The sequence below is a fragment of the Saccostrea cucullata genome, unplaced genomic scaffold, assembly GCF_032062105.1.
Source record: "Saccostrea cucullata isolate Sc308-1 unplaced genomic scaffold, CSIRO_AGI_Scuc_v1 ctg530, whole genome shotgun sequence".
Taxonomy (NCBI): domain Eukaryota; kingdom Metazoa; phylum Mollusca; class Bivalvia; order Ostreida; family Ostreidae; genus Saccostrea; species Saccostrea cuccullata.
Genome location: NW_026934319.1, coordinates 288,516 through 311,423, shown reverse-complemented (window position 1 = coordinate 311,423; position 22,908 = coordinate 288,516). Strand labels below are relative to the sequence as shown.

At 34.1% G+C, this 22,908-nt stretch overlaps 1 protein-coding gene across 2 annotated transcripts in view; it reads right to left on the bottom strand.

Moving 5' to 3' along the window:
- LOC134240465 (dual oxidase 2-like) overlaps window positions 1–20,521 on the bottom strand; it is a 38,562-nt gene extending 18,041 nt beyond the window's left edge. For both annotated transcript variants that reach the window (XM_062722552.1, XM_062722553.1), the window contains exons 1-11: window positions 20,399–20,521; window positions 14,121–14,204; window positions 12,550–12,711; window positions 10,367–10,551; window positions 8,050–8,275; window positions 7,378–7,544; window positions 6,877–6,973; window positions 5,574–5,700; window positions 5,118–5,229; window positions 4,109–4,202; window positions 3,567–3,918 (exon numbers count right to left, since the gene is read on the bottom strand). In XM_062722552.1, coding sequence (XP_062578536.1) covers window positions 3,567–3,918; window positions 4,109–4,202; window positions 5,118–5,229; window positions 5,574–5,700; window positions 6,877–6,973; window positions 7,378–7,544; window positions 8,050–8,275; window positions 10,367–10,551; window positions 12,550–12,711; window positions 14,121–14,204; window positions 20,399–20,456 — 1,664 coding nt within the window. In that variant the 5' untranslated portion in view covers window positions 20,457–20,521. The remainder of the gene's footprint in view (window positions 1–3,566; window positions 3,919–4,108; window positions 4,203–5,117; window positions 5,230–5,573; window positions 5,701–6,876; window positions 6,974–7,377; window positions 7,545–8,049; window positions 8,276–10,366; window positions 10,552–12,549; window positions 12,712–14,120; window positions 14,205–20,398) is intronic.
- Window positions 20,522–22,908: the final 2,387 nt, after the last annotated feature.

Sequence of the window (22,908 nt, the reverse complement as noted above, 5' to 3'; positions counted from 1 at the left end):
AGTTACACAAAGATATTAAAAATGTTTTTCAATTTGAAATATTCATCAATTGGAATTTTCAACCAATTCCACTGAAAAATAAATAAAATATGAAGAAATTCCATGAACTTTTGGATCAACCCTCGTACAGTCTCATTTGAAGTTATTATTTCCCAGGTTAAATGGTCGATGCAATGAATTCAGGAAAATATAACTTATCATTAAGTCAAATACTGTTTTACATACTAATTGTTAGGCCATTATTTACACAATCAATTGTCTACGGATTTTTCGGGTTATTTCATGACAAGGAGCACACTGCGGATGTGACCAGTCGGGATACTCACTCCTACATGACACCTAATTCAATGTTTTGGGAGGTCTATGTTTGCTTTGCACCCAATTTGCATTGTCTAAATAGAATTTGAGCTTGAATTTTAGTTGTTATCACCATATTCCATTCCGTTTTCATCATTCACTTAGTCTACAAATTTTCCATCAAATTTATACTCATTTTGTGACAGGGGTGACAAAGGCTTTTATGAATAAACTTTTGCATCATTCTCGAAGGCATCAAAATCAGGGGCCAAGAAGTGCTTTATCCTATCTTGTCCTTTTTATATTCTACCTCATATATTAAGACGAATCAAAGGTTTATTTTTGTGCTAAAAAATAGGAATGGGAATTCCCTCGAAACATTTTGAATTTAGTAATTTCTTTCTAGTGCTTGACAGTGACATTGTGTTTCTAATAAAGAGTATTCAAATTTTCTATCAATGTCTAAAACAGTGCAAAAATCTATATTTTCATTTCCCAGATGTTCTTGTTCATGACATATTGTATGCAGCAGTATATTTCGTAAATATGTTATCAATGAAGCTCCTTTAATCCTTTGTGATTTTTCTTCTTTTGCTGAGAAGTTTCTACATATGAGTGGGTGTGCTGTAAATAGAAAAGAGAGCCCCCGTTCAGAAAGTGTGCATTTCACTAAATAGTTTTGAAGTATTTGTCAGTCACACAATGTCTACCCAGGTGTAACATTTATTTTTCTTTCCAACATTGCCTGAAAAGGTACAATAACCCATATTTTGTCGATTATTCGAGGAATCTTTTTAGACCATTGTTGCTATAAAATGAAACAAGAATCAGTCCTAAACGTTCATTTCGAAGGCATATTGTAGAAAGCTTTATATTTAAGACATTTTCTAGGAATATTCAAATTAGCAAAAAACTGTCATTTTTTCCTAATAGACAAATCTATATTTCGCCATGTGATACTAAAAATAGAATTGGGAAACCCCCTCAACCATTGTCCACACCGACTAATTGGTGTCCAGCTATTGTCATTAACATCTCAAATTTTACAATATACTTCCTAATTAAGCAGTAATGACATCTATAAAGTGCCTGAAAAGGTGCAATAATCTACATTTTCTCCATTATTCGAGTAATCTATTTTTAGACCATTGTTGCTATAAAATGAAACTAGAGTCCATCCTCAATATTGTGACAATTATTGTACAAACACATGTACATTCTGAAAGCATATTGTAGAAAGCTTTATATTTGTTAGGACTTTTTATATGAACAAAAATGCCATTTTCCCTAATATTCAGAGACATATCTATATTTAGCCACTTGATACTAAAAAAAGAAATGGGAATTCCCCTCAACAATTATCCATACCAGCTAGTGGTATCCAGATCTTGTCATTCACATCTCAAATTTTACAATATATTTCTTAATAATGCAGCAACTACATCTAAAAAGTGCCCGAATAGGTGCAATAATCTACATTTTCTCAATTATTCGAGTAATCTATTTTTAGGCCATTGTTGCAATAAAATGATACAAGAGTCCATCCTCAATATTGTAGCAATTACTGTACAAACACATGTACATTCTTAAAGCATATTGTAGAAAGTTTTTTATTTGTTAGGACTTTTTATATGAAGCTTCCAATAAGAACAAAAATGCCATTTTTCCTAATATTCAGAGACATATCTATATTTAGGCACGTGAAACTAAAAATAGAAATGGAAAACCCCCTAAACCATTATCCATACCAGCTAGTGGTATCCAGCTCTTGTCATTAAAATCTCAAATTTTACAAAATACGTTCTAATTATGCAGCAGTGACAATTTAAACTTTGCCAAAATTTGATTTTTCACATTTTTCTAAAATATATCTATTTATAGATACATGTTACTAAAAATAGGATCAAAAGCCCACTTATGTTTTTTCATGAGATGACACTACTTATTCCCAAGTATAATAACACATATAAGATCTGGGAAACTTCCGCGGACAATTTTTCTTATTTAGTGTCAAAGATCTCAAAAAATTCCAATTTCCTCATTTTTCAAATTATCAGAAACCATGTCAGTTTGCATGACTTTTTTTTTTTACAGGAGGAATATTTCTAGAATAAACGATTATATGCCCTGTGTACCTTAAAAGGTCGTGTTATCATATGATCCAATGATTTTTGTTAGAGTGTATTAGAAACCGATAAATATTCATTTACATTTCCTCAATTTTCATGTTTTTTTTTTTTTGGTGCTTACAGAGAATGCGTGTTAAGAATTATAAATAATACATAATGAACTATGGTGAAGACAAATGGTATTCAAGCTCAAAGTTCATTTAAATAATACAGATCGGGAGCAGAGGAAATGTGAACCAATAAGACATCATAGATGGGATCAGGTGCTATGGAGGAGTGAGCATTCTCTGCCAACCAGTCACACCCGCCGTGTGCTCCTTGTCATGATCGTAGAAAAACAAAATCCGTTTTAAAGACAATTTAGTGTGAAAATAATGAGCCAAAAAAGTGTAAGAAAATTGTAAGTCAGCATTTGACTAAAAGATAGGACCGTTGTACTTGCTGACGAGATCATAAAACTTGCGAAAAGATGACTTCAAACGAGACTGTTGATATCCTTGTTTTATCAACCTCTTTGTCAATAGCTTGTCTCGTTTTAGAAACTGTTCATACATAGAGCATGCTGAACCGAGAGACTTAAACTCCACATGAGAAGTCATCTCGTTCTTCACAAAGCTCTATTTTAATGTTACCATTAATGCTTCTTTCTAATTAATAAATCAATATTCAAGTATGAAACAGATGTGTCGGACACCGTGGTATATCTTATCTCATGCTAAATATATAGAGTCGATTTTTGAAAGAAAGTATCTATTGTTATTAATTGACAATCGCCGTCGATTTATTGAAATGTCGAATTGAAGGCCACAGCAAGTGTTTCCTTCTTCTCGTGCACCAGTTTTTGAATCAAGTCTGCTCCATATGAATACAAAAAAAAAAAAAAGATCTGCTAACTGTGCGCAGTTGTTAACGATGATAATTCAAACAGATTGTTGGAAGATCAGGTCTGCAAAAACTACAAAGATATTGTTAATCTGAAACGCAAGCATCATTTGATATCATTTTATTATTATTTAATACATATGTATAATATTAATTGATTTCCCGCGCTAGCACGGATCAATTGCTGATTGCAAAATAATAATAAAGTTATCAATGTGGAAATGTGGGTGGGGGAAGGGAGTTATTTTTTATATTTACCCATTGTCTTTGTTTTCAAACCAGAACCGGTCGGCGTGACGGATTCGCATGAATTGGTCAATAAGGATGCTCTGAAATAATGGGCCAGGTCCATCCTCTGTAGTCTCTAGTAATCCCCCGACAAAGATGTCTAAATCTGGTGAACTGGAATTCTTGTACAGAGACCTCAGATCACTGATGGCTTTTTGGCGAGATGCATCGGTATTTGTCGTCAGGTTGCTCCAAGTCACTGCTTCCAAACCAAACGCTTTTCGGATGGTGTTGTAGTCTGCGAGACCATGTTCCCGCGCCCTCTGGATATTTATAGCAACAAGGTCACGCCGAGAAAATTCCAATGGTCCAAAAAGATGCTCTGCAAAAATTTAATATTTGCTAGATTTTCAGAAAGTAAAAAGGGGGTTCTCTTAACCTCTTGGTAGCTTAAAAAAATGCACCAATAAATTTTTTGAAAGTTATTCTATTACAGAACTTTAAATGTCATCTGAATAATAGTCGATCTTGATAGATTAACAGAATATAATCAATAATAAAGAAAATTTTACCCCTAAGATCTGGAACAACTATATGATCCTCTTTTTCAGCTAAAGTTGAAGCAAGACCACGAACAATATCGTCTAACATGCTCTCTACCGGCTCCTGTTACATGTAACATTCAAAATAATGTACAGTGAAACCTGTCTAATCCGACCTGCACTAAGAGATCAATTTTGTGTCAGAATAGACAGGGTGTCAGATTGCATGGTGTAAGGAAAAAGGGGGTGAAACTTTACGTCGAAATTTACAGTGTGACGGATGACAGTTTTCACTGTATTTTAATCTTGATTCATTCGAATTTATATATCTATATATATATTTATTCCATATTTCTTCCTGTGATTACTAGTATCAATAAAATTAACAGCATACATTTATTGCAACATAGACTATTTCAACCCGTTTGCTCCTCAGAATGGAAGTTTTATAAAGTAGCAAAATCTGTGAACGAATTTAAAACTGTGCAAATTCGCTTGCAAGTATTTTTGGCGAAAACATTACGAGACAAAAATAACTCAATATACTAGCTACATGTATATTGTATATAATACATGTACAGAAAACATACTTTAAAAAATGACATACACTGTTCTTTAAAAATGACAATGACCATGCCGTCTTTTCTCAAGAAGTAAATATAATCACAAAAAAGAATTCTTGATCATAGTTGAATGAGGAAATTTAAAGTAAACACGTCTCTATGACGAAAAACAACAATATTAAACTGTAACGGTAATAAATTAGGTTCAATCTTTCAAAAGCATGATTTTTAAAATACAAGCATCTCCACTTCATACTTGACTTCAGCAAGTAACAATACAGTCAAACACGTTTATAACGAACACACTTATAATGAATTCACACTTACAGCGAAATGATTTTCAAATAAATTTTTTTCAAATCCATTGTCATTTTAACGGTTATTACGAATTACTAAGTACGTTTTTAGCGATTCAAAAATGCTCATTCCTGGCACTTCTCCATAAGCATGTTTTACTATAAACACTTAAGCCTTACCCTGCTGTTCCAGAAGGCATTGCAGAGTCGGATGGCGTGGACTTTATGTGGCTGGTTAGGGATTCCGATCGTCCTGTTCCTCCAGTTACAATCATTAATTTTTTTCGGCCCTCTGTTTTTACGATAAAAAACTTCCTTTTCACAAGAATTTATTATGTTTGACTAAATGCAAGTTCGATTATTAGCTGATGAATTATATTTTTAAAAATATGTTAAGTGCATAAACCATTCTATCTACTATCAAAATTTGATCAATGTTTGTGCTTATAATTAGAAATCAGAAGAACATTCTGCATAAAGTCATATTTCAAAATCAACGTATTTTTTTTCTTATTTATCGTGTGTCTGTCAATCTAACCAACGCCGAAATACGGCTGAAACATTGCATGCCGACTCGGTGTAAAACAACAATAATCAATCAATCAATCAGTAAATCAATCGATCAATCAATCTAACCTTATCCAAAGGCCTGGAGTCACTAGTGTGTGACCAAAACGCATAGCTGCCGTCTGGAACTCATGAGAAATCCCCGGATGAATTTCGGAATCATAACCATTAAAAGCGCATAGCCTTCCTGTGCAAGCTTTGGAGAAATGGAAAGTTCATAAAGATATTAATGCAGTAAGTAACCTATTACTATATTATATTTCTTCCTATAAATATATATTTACATTTGTAAATGTTTTCCTTTATATAACACTACTGAAAGGAATACGTATCTATAACTGTATAAATACAGTTACGGGGTCAAGAGGTCATAGATGTGCGTATGGATAATCGTTTGACGTAATTTCTCAGTGACGTCATAAAGGGTCGACGCGCGTTCAGTGGATTACATACTTTCCGTTGAGTTTGAAAAATAATGCATTTCACACGCTAAAAGTCACAATTAGGCAAATATAAAGTATGAATAAGTCACAAATGTAAATATAAGTAATAAGGTATCATTTTAAAACATCTATCGGGCTATAAATACGGGTTGGTACGAGATTAAATTCATCATAAAATGGAATTTAATCTCGTGACCAACCCGTATTTATAGCCCGATAGATGTTTAAAAATGATACCTTATTTCTTAAATAACTCTTCAATAAGAATACATTATCTTTTCTACATGTACTTCAATAAAAAAAAACATGTAGTTAAACAATATTTCAGAGGAGCATTCAAAGAGAATATTTCTTGATTACTATGAAGTTTCTTCAGTAAAATTAAATTTATTTAAAAAAATTAAAAAAAAAACAACAAAAATAAAAATTATGTGAACCAAAATTTATCAGAAACAAACAAAAAATGCTACATGTTAAGCAGGAATGATATACCATTTTTTGATAGTAAATAATGAAATAATACAATAATAAAAGTGCCGATTCATTTACACACCTAAGATCATAGGCCCATATTGCAAAAGATATTACGACTTAAATGCAAGAGCAAATTTAATTCTGCTTATAATTTTCCAATTTTCATAGAATTTGAAATTGTTATATATATAATCTTTTCTAAGCAAAATGAAGACATATATAGTCAGCTAAGGTTTTTCTTTATAGTCTTTTGTAAAACGGGTCATCGACTTCATCAGTTTTCACTTTTGCTATACCAAACCGTTTTGTTTTTCATTAATGCCAACGAGCTGAGTGGGGATAAAAAAATCGTGCCAAATTTATGGATAAACTATATTTCATTTAGGGAAGGATTTAGGAAATCCATAATGAAGGCCTTTTAGGTTAATAAAGATAATTATTAATATCAATCTTACATTCATTGGGACCACGGGAATATTTTGGAATGTTGAAAAACCTCCCGTTCGATGTAATTTGCAGCCATCTTGGTAGCCAATCATACATCACTATTTTCTATTTAAATGAAAACATAAACATGATGCTGAAATATCAAAATGTTTGCGGATCATCAAGAACAAAAGAATAATCGCTTTGACACTTATTATTAGTGATACCTCGTAGAAAAAACAGTAATATCTGTAAATATAACGGAAGTTTCTTATAAAACAGAGGGCTAAACATTCTAATTTCCTGATCCCAAATAACTATTTAAACCATAACTCCATCAAATTTTAATCAAATAAAGCTGACTTAATCTAAAATGTTCTGCATGTTAAAAATTTGACATTGTGTTTCAAATCAGAAAGTGTACTGTACTTTTGTTTTAAATATTATCGTCTTGCACTTTTCTTTTGCCTGGAATAAGACTAAATGTATTAGGTTTCGAAAAGGGGGCATTTATTGTAAATTCTAAGCACCTGGTGATGAGCAATGACATGCCTCCTTGCAGCTTCGAACAATTCCTCGTCGTTCCAGTGTGTATGTATGTCTCCAAGCTGTTTGGCAATAGCATTGTGCCAACGGAACCAGAGAACACCGAACGTAAGCAAAAACGGATTCTCAAATCCTCGAATGTTTCCAAGTCCTAGGAATTAGTAAATTTAGATTTAAATATCTCAAACGTTTTCTCTTTATTGCCTTTGCTTCCTAATATTTATGTTCTTTTAAGGATCTTTTTATCAACACCAAGCACCCCTTTTCTTTCTATATTTAGGGAGAAAAAATCAATTTTCTTTTAAACTATACACTAGAACATGCCCACGTGCCCCCCCCCCCCCCGGTTCCTACGACCATGCTTTCAATAAAATCTCTAACTGTTCTTTAAATATATGCCTAAATATTAAAATCAAATTAAAATCACGAAGAAAAAAGACTTAGATATTTTTGATCTTCTTATTTACAATCTGAAACTTAACAATTTATAAATATTAATTTATTTTTCAGATTTATTCGTTTAACCTTTAGTAAAACATTTTATGAAAAGTTCTCATAATTCCCGTAGATCAAGTCTAGGAAATTTGCAAAAAGAGCAACAATTAATCATTTAATCCTTTCTATCAGTGTATATACTACTAGTAATTTATACGTACTGAAAAATCGTTTGACGGGTTTAAGGTAGTGGTCTGCAGGTGGCGGAGGGTTCGCAAAAGGGAGTCTGATGTCGTTGTCCGCCGGAAATTGTTTTGTGATGTCATCATATGTACTGGGGTCCTTAACTTTGAGATAGCCACGTTTGAATTCTCGTATGGCGTCTGTCCAAGCTTTTCCAGGGCCATAAAACAAAGTGCCATCTAGGAAAGGTGTTATTTCGTTTAACTGTAAAGAAGAGGAATGCATATAATTTACATTCTACCACGATTATTGCGGAGATCAAAGAAATGCCGCAGACATTATTCTCCAATAAATCACGAACGTCATCAAAGAATTATCAGATCAGAAACACGTTTCAAACCCGTACAATTGAAATGCATGTTTGCATGGCTATAGAATGAAATGCTTGTGTAGACCACATCGATGTGTCGTCTTTTGCATTACAAACACTGTAAATTGCAAAAAGTTGCAGATGAATGTCGGTTTTTATAGCTAAGCTATTCCACGGACCTCCCTACACATTTAAACAACGTGATTTTAGTCCCACTAAAGCAGTAAAACATGAACATGATTTTGTTAAAGTATATTCATTAAAATCAATCAATACATTTTTACGAACAAATTTGTAATTTAAAAAGCCTATTTTTAATGCAACGAAAGTTCAAATCGTCTGCATTCCATACACAGGTAAGCAAACAAATTTTCTCTCTGGTGTTAAATGGAACAGCGTAATCGAGACACTAATTTGTTTCTCTATAGAGGAAAGGATCAGCTGTATTTTTGTGATTTTAGTAGACATGGTAGAATAGAAATAAAGTCCCTGTCGTCGTGAATGATGCAGGATAACCTCCTCAGTCTCGAAATGTTGTTTGAAATATAAAAGCCTCGGATAACGCCTCGGCTTTTATCTTTCTAACAACATTTTTCGACCTTGGAGGTTATCCTGCAACACTCACGAAAACTTTATTTCTTAATTCTTACCATGTGCAGAATTTTAAATGGCACCATAAAGCGTGTGATATTAATTATTTTGTTTATTTAATGCACTATTTTATTTACAGAAAATAAAGTTGTTCTTCTAAATATGATAAGAAAGTACAGCAGTTGTATCACTTATGAAACTTCAGTGTAATATAATAGGGATTAAGCTTTTTATTATTTCATTATATTTAGAAATAATATTTATAGTTTTTTATATAACATTTTTATAAGATAATAAAAAGATCTATATGAACATCGAATTCTTAAAAACCAATTCTTAAGAGAGGCTTCTGATGAAAAACTATAAACTGATACGGCATATAAAGATTCCAATTTAAAACAAGATGTGTTTGTACAACCTCAAATGCAAGTCAAACTTCAATTTAGGTTAAGGTCGAGAGATGATAGATGTTGTTGCCCAAAGGGGAGGACCTATCTCAGTTATTATATTTGTGAAGTATGAATGCCTATGCACCAACCGTTCAATAGTTATGGAACTTTTTAAAATCTGATTCAAACTCCAAAGTCAAAAGGTCAAATTAATGGTAGCCATACTCATAGAAAGACCTTGTCATTAGAAATATACGTAATTATGAAATATTGAAGTACTAAGTAACACTAACTAATCAAAAGTTATGGCCAAGATTAAGTTTTTCAAAAACAGATGAAACTCCAACGTCAAAGTTTTTGGTTTTCAAACAAAGGTCTTGTCACGGGCATACTTGTACATCTGTAAAATATGAAGGTCCTAGTACGAGGCTTTTAAAAGTTATGGCGAAGACTAATGTTTTCTTAAAAGAGAAACGAAAAGGTAAAAGAAAAATTATATCCTTTGAAGAGTCTTATCAGAATATGCATGTGAAGTATGAAAGACCTAGCACAACCTAACCAAAAGTTACGGCCAGGTCAAAGTTTGAAAATTTTGCCAAAATATGTATCCAAAGAAAGGCTTTTTATATCACAAAGAATATACATGTGAAAAAGCCATAACTCTAATTAACCAATCAAAATTTACGGGCATAGTTTAAGTTCTTGCGGACAAACAGACAGACAGACGACAGGGCAAAAGCAATATACCCCTGAATCTTCGATTGCGGCATCGTCTCAACCCACGGTTTGGAGTCCGCATATAGCTCTCTCTATCCTACCAATTGGAGAGGATCATACTTTTGGGCGCTCCGTGGTTTGCGACGAAGCGATTGCGGGGGCATAAAACAGAGTTATACGTACATAAAAAGACTTGTATCATAAATAGATAACAAAGTATTTTATACAATAGCCATGTACGATGATTTTAAATTGAAGCGACAGTCATTATAAATATTCAGATTAAACCTGTTGTCTTGGATTCCCTGCCGTCTGCCCTGTTCTTTGATTGAACCTTGACCTCTGTAGGGGCATCTGAAGGTTGTCCAAATTTTTGGGGTTAAATCTGTGACCTTTAGGCACTGGGATATTAAAGAATTCTCTTGGACATCCGGGTCTTTGAACGTCTAGTATTTCCTCGACAATTTGTTGACCTAGATAAAGTGTAAAAATTTTAAATTTTAGATTAATTTCAAATACTTCAAAAACTTGAAAATAATGAAAAGAAATAATCAACCCTGAATATCAACGGATTTCGAAATGTTATTATACTGATCATATCATGTTTATAATATGAAAAAAAATACCAATATTATGTTAAGTAAAAATAATACAATGATTTTAAATTTTATAGATTATATAAATATTGCATGTAGTTGAGTGTAACATTGAAAATTTTCACCCCAAGAAAACCATTGTCAACCGAGGCGCAGCCGAGGTTGACAATGGTTTTCGAGGGGTGAAAATTTTCAATGTTACACTCAACTACATGCAATATTTATTATATTATACTGAATGTTTTATACGAATACATATTACAGTGAACCGTGCGCGCATAAATTCCGCGCAGTCGCTATTTTTTGGAATACCACCCGTCGTCAAGCAATGTTGACTGTTGCTACGCAGGCGGGCGTGGCTTCATTATTCAGCGGGTAGTAGTGTTTTTTATCAAATGTTTCTCGACGAATCAGATTCAAGTAATTTACATGAAAGTATAATATAAATAAATAGTAATACTATAATTGTATACACATTGTATCCACACAACAAAAGAACACCGGTATTTGTTTTGGTATTTCATATTTATCATTGGACAAGCATTTAATTTAATTTAATTCAATTTAAAAGCAATACTAATTTACCAACTGTTATATGTATATTCTTTGTTCTTATTATCAAGCAAAAAAAATCACTGGTACGAAACTAAATACAAACGATCTATATTTCAGCATGGTCAGTACACACACATTCAATCGCAACGGATACACTCCCACTGACACCAACCCCTTAAAATGTCTCGACATGAAGAATAATTCCGCATGATTTATTAAGAAGATTAGTAAACATATATTTGTAAACAGAACTTTTCTTTTCCATCAAGTTCCAGTTGTCCAAGAGAGAGAGAGAGAGAGAGAGAGAGAGAGAGAGAGAGAGAGAAAATAACAGAAATCATCACGATTTTTACATGTAATAAATAAAAAAATATGAGTAAAAGACCCACAGTGTGTTTGTTTAAGTAAAGTTCATTGCTGTTCATTAATTTAGCTTTTATTATAATGTAGTTTCCTTTCACAGAAATTAAACTTATTCAAAGTGGCTGTTTCCCCTGTCAAACAAAAAATAACCAGCACTGGGTTATCTGGTTACAATACATGTACATGTAGCTACTTCAGTGACGATAAACAAAGAAACATATCTTATTCGGACATCCATCTTTGGACTCTGATCCAGGAATAAGTATTTATATTCTTTAATCCACATGACGCTTTCAGACTAATTTTTTTAAAAAATGAGATGCTTCATGCTTTTGCATTTCTATGATTTTTTTTTTCGTAGACCTTGACACACCTGTATATGACGTCATTAAGAATAGAATTTAATCTGTTAATTTTTTTATTCAAATAGAAAAATAGCAATCTTATAAGGATATGCAAAGAATCTTTATTTAAGTACATGAAATTTAAGATTTGTAGTTCTATCAGCTTTGGTTTTGAGCAGTCCTTTAAATGGTTGTCAAGTATTCCGGTGATGTCTTCGACTTTGTGTCAAATTAGAAGTGGCAAATCCACTACCTGAACCCAATGTATGTTTGCACAATGCACATAATAATGCTTTGTTCTCAAGTATAAAATACACCTGGAGTTCGATTGTTCACACTCAATAAATTAGACATTTTCAAGATAGGTCGCGTTTTTTTTTTCTAACGCTCTAGATCTTTAGAAGTGTTGCTACATATACATGTACAGTACTTGAAATGTAGAATGCAATGTTGCATTTAAAAGGTGTCGGATAGCACAAAGATAGGTCGAAATTCAGAGTACAATTAAATTTCACATGTGTCGGATAAGACGGATTTCATTGTATGGAACTACTGAGTATCAACTCTCCGTGCTCTTTCTCTCTCACACATTCTTTCTTTCTCTCTTTCTTACCGAAATACACCAACATGGCTGTTCTTCCTCTTGCTGAGGACAGACCACTCTCCCCGCTGTGGGCGCTGTCACTGAGATCGAAAGGGTTGGGTCTGTCCTGTCCCGCGGGCTCGTACACTCCATCCTGGTAGGCCGGAGGGGACTTCCGAATCAGGATGTCGTCTAGGATAATGTCAAAGGTACATTATGTAACAACCAACCATATTAAAGGTATAAAATGACATAACCATAATTATTAAAGATACAAAACGGCAAAACCATTCCGCTTGTCGAAGAGGCACGGGACAGTGGCGGAACCAGGAATTTCGTAACGGGAGGGGAGGGTGCAGTAGAAGGCAGAAAGTAAGGCGGCTGTACTGAAGCCCCCAGTGGGTCTAAAGCAAGGTCCTTTTGGGTGTTCCGGGGGCTGACAAGTTTTTACAAATAAAAGATTTTTCCCTTGACTTTAGGATAATGGACATATATATTTTACATACAAAAATTTCAAACGGGGTGGGAGGGGGGGGGGGGCACGCTTGGGTCACCGGCCCTGGATCCGCCTTTGCGAGAAGTTGCGATTGCATATAACCAGGTACCCAGTTCAGATAGGGGAAAATTTCCGTAATTCAGAATCTATTGCCAATTTATTGGTCTCTCGTAGTTAAAAAAAAAGAGAAATATTATATGCAAAACTCCAAGTTAAAGAATATATCATTAGACGTAAAACTTCACACGGTATACCTAAACCTTGTTTAAAACAAATCTGTTTTTTTAAAAACCTTTTCGTGATTCCGAAGCATTTATCACAAACATCTCTTAATTATATTTTAATAACCCAGATGATAACTCATTTTGGGGGGAAACCTGACCATTTGCTGGCTGTGCTGATTCTGTGATGCGTACATGTACAATGTATAATATTTCCATTAAGATGTATATAGTAGATAAATGTAGCGCTGTTGATGACACGCAAATTGAAGATAGACCAGAATATAAACCACGCAACAGACTTCCAAGACCGTGCAACACCAGAAGCCGATTAAGGAAGCTCTAAACACTTCACACCAGAGTTCAAATTGTATGGTAACTATTTTTATGCTGTTAGAGTGATATGTCTTTAGAAGTGAGATATAGACAAAAAAGTTATTTACAGTTAATTACACAATTTCTAATAGACTTAAATTTGCTTATTTATTATGTTAGACAAAGAATAAGAAATTGAATTCTTTACTCCCATTAATTTTCCCAATGTAAGTAAACAACAGAGTTTCTGTTCATGCATATTCCATAGTATTTGAACATTTTTCCTACAGAATTGAGGCATGGTGATGAATTAAATAAAGTCTCAATATGCACACCTTTATATGAATTTTTTTTCTCCAAATCAAAAAAGCACTTTTTGTTAGTGTTAAGAACTTCCTTAATTTGACTCTGACAGACTAAATCTAAATACCAGAGCTGATTTTCTATCAGTGCTAGCAATATGAAACCTATATCAATATGAGTAAATATTTATAGTTTTTATTTTTATCTATGTTTGCTTTTTGATGTATGTGATCTGGCAGGAAGCTACGTCACTGAATTGTACTCACCGACGGCTCCCCAGTCCGGGTGGTTTAAGTTGTTGAAGAATCCATCTTGCGGGATCGGTTCAAATTCATCTGGATTTACCAGTCCTGGAACATTGTAAAATTACTAATTAAAAACACTCCATATAATGATGATACCATTTACATTTTATGAAATTAGTTATCCTATAGCAAAATCAAACATTCGGTCGCCTTCAAATTGCAATCGCAATATCTCAGGTCTTTCTTTATTTACCGCTAGTCGGAAAGGCCAGTCCCCGTGGGGATCCGGGTTAGAATAGTTCCTCAGTACCCCCTTGCTTGTCGTAAAAGGCGACTAAATGGGGCGGTCCTTCGGATGAGACCGTATAAACCGAGGCCCCGTGTCACAGAAGGTGTGGCACGATAAAGATCCCTCCCTGCTCAAAGGTCGTAAGTGCCGAGCATAGGCCTAAATTTGCAGCCCTTCACCGGCAATGGTGACGTCTCCATATCAGTGAAATATTCTGGAGAGGAACGTTAGACAGTATACAATCAATCAATCGGAAAGGCCAGAGACAGAGAGTTGCGATTGCTTCACCCACACTTCCTGGGTCTGTTGCTGAGTTGGGCATAATTGCACTCGGGTGACCGTCAAGTAATATAGGCTTTACCCGCTTGAAAAAGTGTGTGTGGGGGGGGATATGTAGTGATCGGGATGTCCGTCCGTCTGTTAATCTTAGGGGTACCCAATTCTTATCTGCAGCTCCCCTTTTACCACTAAATGAAATTTAATGAGACTTTCACAGATGTAACATTGTGCCATTGTGCACCTTCTATTTTACTTTTTGATCTGACACTTATTTCGGTCATCCCAGGGCAAAACATGTACTTTGACAATATAATCATACTGGAGGGGGGGGGGGTATCATTTAGTGAGCTTAGTGCTCACAGTACCTCTAGTTTCAATGCAGGTCTTCAAAATAGTTTTATTACATGTAATTTGATTGTCAATATTGATATTATTTTGTGGGACTTTTTTCTTGATGCTTCGATACTCCAGTTTTAAAACAATATGTACTTCTAAAGTAGGAAGTTTCCCCAAATGATTGATAAAACTCTAAACTTATCGCCGCTGGTGTGCTTGATGAGTAGTTTTTTTCTTCTTTTTTGTGGGGTGGGGAGATTATCTTTAGTCAACCAAACTATTCAAACACGATCGATAGACCTAAAGCCATGTCATTTAAGACAAATTTGCAAGTTTTCTAGATCTTTCACTTGAAATTGTAGACAAGTGGAAGGAAAAAGACTAGCTGCAATTATGTAGCCATCTCCGATTTTTTTAATCTGATGTTTTCTCCCAAAAAAAAATGGGGCTTCATTATTGCAGCTAGAAAATGACAAGTTCACAGCACAAAGAATTCAGTAAAATTCAAGTATTTTCCCATGATCTCTCTCTCATTATATATTCATTTTATTATAAAAAATCCACAGCTTGCAATACTTTATGATACAAGAGGGAAGAAAACACAAAAGCAGTATTTATATTTCTGGTTCTAAATTTATCCAAGATATTTATAAACCTTTCGTGCTGATCGCAGTAAAACAAAATTCTTTGCATTAAATGCATGGATGAGATATAATGGATCACGCCAAATTAAACAAAGATTCTAATAGACACGTTTTTTGAAAATTGAAACCTGTCGTTTTGTCTGTATAAACAATCACGTACAACTAATGCCTAATGCACCGAAAGTCGGGTATACTATGAGGTAGTCTGGGTTTTACAACTGCACCGTGATATTTCAGGTCTTTGAATATACCCAAAGTAAACAAAAAAGTTTACATCTCGACGAATAAAAATTGCTCTCAGAAAATTTGATATGCTATCCTCTGTTTCACTTCCTAATATGCTATAGGCAGCACGCTTTTATGATTTTTATGGTTTTATTTGAAAATACCTATCCATGGTGAAGTGGATCTTTATTATTTACTTCAGGGAAAACCCCCCCTGTACGTAAGTGGCACCAGGAAGTGATTTTCAGTCCATATCAGTTTAAAATTGAATCTGCGTGACAAACCGAAAACAAAAGACCTTTTTCGGGTCAGATATCTTGAGTTACGTCTACTTGAATCGTATTTTCGTATATAAAGGTTCGCTTTGGTTAATTATTTGCCCATGCACGCAGGAATCAATATATAGTATTTAACCCCAAATTTACAAATTGTGTGATACAGTATACAATCAATCAATCGGAAAGGCCAGAGACAGAGAGTTGCGATTGCTTCACCCACACTTCCTGGGTCTGTTGCTGAGTTGGGCATAATTGCACTCGGGTGACCGTCAAGTAATATAGGCTTTACCCGCTTGAAAAAGTGTGTGTGCGTGTGTGGGGGGGGGGGGATATGTAGTGATCGGGATGTCCGTCCGTCTGTTAATCTTGGGGTACCCAATTCTTATCTGCAGCTCCCCTTTTACCACTAAATGAAATTTAATGAGACTTTCACAGATGTAACATTGTGCCATTGTGAACCTTCTATTTTACTTTTTGATCTGACACTTATTTCGGTCATCCCAGGGCAAAACATGTACTTTGACAATATAATCATACTGGAGGGGGGGGTATCATTTAGTGAGCTTAGTGCTCACAGTACCTCTAGTTTCAATGCAGGTCTTCAAAATAGTTTTATTACATGTAATTTGATTGTCAATATTGATATTATTTTGTACGACTTTTTTCTTGATGCTTCGATACTCCAGTTTTAAAACAATATGTACTTCTAAAGCAGGAAGTTTCCCCAAATGATTGATAAAACTCTAAACTTATCGCCGCTGGTGTGCTTGATGAGTAGTTTTTTTTCTTCTTTTTTGTGGGGTGGGGAGATTATCTTTAGTCAACCAAACTATTCAAACGCGATCGATAGACCTAAAGCCATGTCATTTAAGACAAGTTTGCAAGTTTTCTAGATCTTTCACTTGAAATTGTAGACAAGTGGAAGAAAAAAGACTAGCTGCAATTATGTAGCCATCTCCGATTTTTTTAATCTGATGTTTTCTCCAAAAAAATGGGGCTTCGTTATTGCAGCTAGAAAATGACAAGTTCACAGCACAAAGAATTCAGAAAAATTCAAATATTTTCCCATGATCTCTCTCTCATTATATATTCATTTTATTATCAAAAATCCACAGCTTGCAATACTTTATGATACAAGAGGGAAGAAAACACAAAAGCAGTATTTATATTTCTGGTTCTAAATTTATCCAAGATATTTATAAACCTTTCGTGCTGATCGCAGTAAAACAAAATTCTTTGCATTAAATGCATGGATGAGATATAATGGATCACGCCAAATTAAACAAAGATTCTAATAGACACGTTTTTTGAAAATTGAAACCTGTCGTTTTGTCTGTATAAACAATCACGTACAACTAATGCCTAATGCACCGAAAGTCGGGTATATTATGAGGTAGTCTGGGTTTTACAACTGCACCGTGATATTTCAGGTCTTTGAATATGTATACCCAAAGTAAACAAAAAAGTTTACATCTCGACGAATAAAAACTGCTTTCAGAAAATTTGATATGCTATCCTCTGTTTCACTTCCTAATATGCTATAGGCAGCACGCTTTTATGATTTTTATGGTTTTATTTGAAATACCTATCCATGGTGAAGTGGATCTTTATTATTTACTTCAGGGAAAATCCCCCCTGTACGTAAGTGGCACCAGGAAGTGATTTTCAGTCCATATCAGTTTAAAATTGAATCTGCGTGAAAAACCGAAAACAAAAGACCTTTTTCGGGTCAGATATCTTGAGTTACGTCTACTTGAATCGTATTTTCGAATTCTTAAAAAAAAAAAGGTTCGCTTTGGTTAATTATTTGCCCATGCACGCAAGAATCAATATGTAGTATTTAACCCCAAATTTATGATTCTTGAAAACCTGAAAGAATATTTTTTCGCCTTAAAATTTCTTTCGAAGAAGGAAAATAGTACAATTATTTACATGTTCATTTAAAATCCACTTCCGTTATAGTGCTACAGTGTCGAAAATAGTTCTTTTTTCCTCATTTTTATTAATTTTGAATCTGGTGCATATATTTTTAGTGCGGCTTCTGATCAACCAATTTAGCGGAAATCTATTCGGGGACATACATCACACTTCCTCTTTTTTCGTTTTGCCCTTCGCAGCTGAAAATGCACATATTTTCATTGAATCTAAAATTATCCCTTAATAATTTCTTGGTATTTTTAAAAACAATTTTCATTTTGATGAAGCACTAGAAATTATGTCATGTCATGTGTATTCCGCTTTCTATTTGATTATTGGAGTGTGCATGTTTCTACTCTTTAAACCCATTTGCATCAAAAGGTCGTATATAATAATTTCCATTTTTAAAGAATCCTTTCAGAACCTTGTGAAGTACATTGAATTGTTGAAATAAACGTACGAGAAAAGATCATTTAAAATATCGTCGGATACCCTCGGGTGACCTCGTCTTTTTACTCTGTACGATGAGTAATGAACGAGATCACCCGTTGGTATCTGATAATGCATTTAAAAATTATTTTAAAATTATGTTTACTTAACTTTTCAAAATAATATACTTGTATAGATAAAGAAATTCCCGTCCAGGAAGCCTTATTTTTCGCTTATCTTGTTTTATAAATAGAGCTAGTCATCCTACTTGGAATGCCCATTTACGACTCTTAAAATCTTGTTAAAATTTAAAAGTGAATTAGATGCTATACTTCTTAGACAACCCAATTACTATGAAATTTTAAGCGGTTGATCATTCGGAAGAAGATTTTAAAGAGAAAGTTATACCGAGTCAATGAAAAAATGTTTAAAGTAAACATATAACCTAGGTATAGAAAGAAATGTCATCTACGTCAAAAGTTCTCTTGCTATATTTAGATTTAAGAGAATTTAATAGTTAAAGATACGAAGTTATACAGCATTTAGATAACGACTGTATGATGGATCGTGAAGTGGCTCTGTTTTGTTTGTTTTTATCTTAGTGCTGTGCGATAAGAATTGCAGGGATATTGTAAGCTAAGGATTCAAATTACCTGATTAATGGCGACCATGCGACCATAAGCAATTTCATCTTGAAAATCTACCGTACATCTTTACTAGTTCTTCACTTTTTCTTTTATTACTATAACCATTTAGCCAGTCTCCTAGCTAGTACCAACCATTTAGTCAAAATATAAATATTTAAATTGCTTGCAAAAATCTTTTCTTTCCCCGTCCCACTTGAAAATCTAAAATCTGGCCTATTAAACTAAATTCTAAATTGCATGTATGTGTGTGTATACAGAAAACGTATAATTTTGAAATGCTTCAACAAGCACAAATGAATTTAACTTCCCCGATCTATAAATCCTTAAGTTACGCATGTTTTCGGCATTCTGTTAAAATAGGTTGCACGTCTTTTGAAACCCAGGGAAAATAGAAAGCGATTAGGTGATTTATTTTTCAAAAGATTCTGAATTACACGGATCAAAAGTTAGTTATCATGGCCGCCAGAAGACGGGAATACCGACATCTTTGGATTAATAAAAGAATTATTTGACTTTTTCATCAACATGATCGCGGGTCAAAAGTTTTCTGGATCGCTAATGTATCATGTGACAAGGTGGAACGAATAAGGCGTGACAGTTACCCTCGAAATGTTCAGTGAAGTCTAGAAACTTGAATCCAACCCTATGAATAGGGAAGGGGGGAGGAAGTGAGACAGATATAATTATATATTCAAAGCATGTACAGATTTGTGTTTTGCTTACTCTGAAAATGGGATGACGCTTCCAGACAAAAAAAAAAATTACAAGAAAAGCCATCTGAGATATTATTCATACTCAGACCCAGAATTGATAAAAAATGGATAAAGAAATAGATTTATTCGCGTTTGTAATCTTATTTCTTTATGCATTTAAAACAACCTGCTGGAATTTATCCAAGTTATGCATTGTTCGATCAGTCGGAACAAGGACAGGGGGTCTGCGTTGTTTTCTATTAAATACTCGGCGAACTGTGCAGCGATGTGAAATTTTGCACCTTTGAGGTATCAATCAAGAACCTTGCACGATTATATTTGATTGATGGTCTAAAAAAATATATATGCATATATATTGCAAAGTTCAAAATATTAATAAAATCCATGAAAACTTTGACTTTTTATTTTTTTAAAAATTCAAAACCTGACTAATTGATAATCTTTGACAACACGAACTAGATCTACTTGCATGCGTAAAAATTCTAAAAAAAATTTTCCTTTTAAAACAACTGAAAATGATAAATATTTTTTGAAAAACTCACCGAATATAACGGTAAAATATCCTAGGAATAGCAAGTTTCTTTTATTAGAGATTTTCATTGTTAAACTGATATGTTGCTATTAATAAAGCTTGAATGTTTATAAAGTTTGGACCAGGAAGTAGATAAGGTCACGTGGTTTCTATTTTTTTTTTTTTTTTGGATCTTAATACACTACGGATTGAATGAGATTTTAAACTTAAATACTTTTAAGGATTAGTGATACCTGAAGTCTTCGTTTCGTTATCAATGATTGCGAGTGTTTATTTGTTTGTGAACCAATATCTCGTAGGTTCTATCTAGGAAGTATCAATGAAAATATTTTTCTTTAAAGAGACGATAAATACGAGGGTTGATCCAAACGTTCGTGGAATTTCTTTCTAAAATTTTATCGTGATTTGTTGAAAAGAAACAACAGGCATATTTATAATATAGAGTCACAATGCAACAATATTAGAAAATTTCACCACTTTCCAATTACCAATAAGGTCACACGAGCTTTCTGAAAATGGATAGTTGTGAAACCCGGGGGAGACTTCGACGTAACGTCAAGTTAAGTACGTCACGTCATAATATACATGTAGAAGCATCTCACCGTAATCTCCAATTTGAATACGTAATTCTACGTGCAAAATGCTGCCCTCTCCTCCGTTTTTTTTCTCGAGAAAAGCCTGGGTATCCTAGCTCTCGCACCAATTTATTTTCATTTTTTCTTTATATTTCAAATTACTACCCATCTTTCTATACCAGTATGATGTTCCAATTTCAGTAGCAATGTCAAGAACAGTTCGTACGTTTGTATAGTATCATTTTTTAAGAGATAGCGTATGAATATTAACATCTCCATAATGATAACCATATTTTATCTTTTTTTGTATAAAACAAAAAGGTAAATTAAATTTTGGGAAATGGAGAAGGAAATTTATACTGACACGGGGTTAGGGTTGTGTTCAGTTGCATGTAGGATATGTCGCATTCTCTTCGTACTCTACTAAAACCATGGATCCATGTTTCTGGGGGATTAGGGTACGTGTTTCTACCGGAGAGAGGGGTCTGAGGTCATCTTTCCCTCACTTTTCTATATAATGATAACTCCGAAAATCAAAAAGGAAGGGGAGGCGAACCCACGAAACACCTCCCCTCTACCGCTCCACTTCATCCGAGCATGCACTTACTAAAGAATGTTTTTGATAAAAAAAAAATAGAATAAAGTTTAACACGATTTTTTTTTTACCCAAACCTGTTCCTGGTTACTATTTAAATACTATAAATCAGAAAGTCGTGATCGTTGTAAGTATACAACATGGATTGAGTCAACTTTCACAGCAGACTTAAGATTTTGCAAATACAAATATAGACTCTGATTGTATAAAGAAGGCAAAAGATGGAGGTGGGGAAAACATTATGAAGTTGTAAAGCAGAACAGTTTGTTTAATAAGAAAGTTAATATTACAGCATCGCATTAGTAAGCATTGTACTTATTTTCATGACAGCACCGGCTCGATAACTGGCCAATTTATAGAGGAATAACTACATCGCTAAGAGTCGGTTTGTAAAACGTTCCATGAAGAAAATTCATAAACATCCCTTTTTACCAGTATTTAAAACAAGAGGCCCGTGGGCCTTATAGGTCACCTGAGCATTATGCAACAACTTTCCAGTGATTGAATTTAATTCATCATAACAATACACTTAGCAGTTGCTTAGTTTGTTTACTTAATACCCATACACAAGGTAGGGGAACAAAAAATGCATTTCAACTAATCAGTTATATTCAGCAATAATCAGTAGTGCCCCTACCACACATGAACCCCTAACCCTTAGGCCTTGATATTTGATTACGGTAATACCAAGGAGCAGATTTCAAACCATTCATTCATTTTCAGTATATAAGTACAGCCCCCCCCCCTCTATGGTACCCCTGACCCTGGGGTCTTGAAATTCACAATTCTGGAAGATTAGGGTCCTTGTCCATCATAACTATATAGGTAGTTCATCTGCTTAATACCCTAGAGCAGAGAAGAATTTTTTTTAAAGATTTAATGTATTTTCACTATATAATCTATAGAGCCCCGCCCTAACACCAAAACCCCTGACCCTGGGGCCATAAAATTCATAATTTTGGTAGAGGCACTCTTGTTCATCATAACTATGCACTTATTAGTTAGTTTATTTAATACCCAATAGCAATGAAGTAGATTTTCAAAGAATTCATGTATTTTCACTATATAATCAATAGAGCCCCACCCTAACACCAGAACCCTTGACCCTGGGGCCATAAAATTCACAATTTTGGTAGAGGCACTCTTGTTCATCATAACTATGTACATAGTTGGTTTATTTAATACCCAGGAGCAGAGAAAAAGATTTTGAAAGAATTCATGTATTTTCAGTATATAATCAATAGAGCCGCCCCCCCCCCTAATACCAGAACCCCTAATCCTGGGGCCATAAAATTCACAATTTTGGTAGAGGCACTCTTGCTCGCCATAACTAGGCACTTAGTTAGTTTA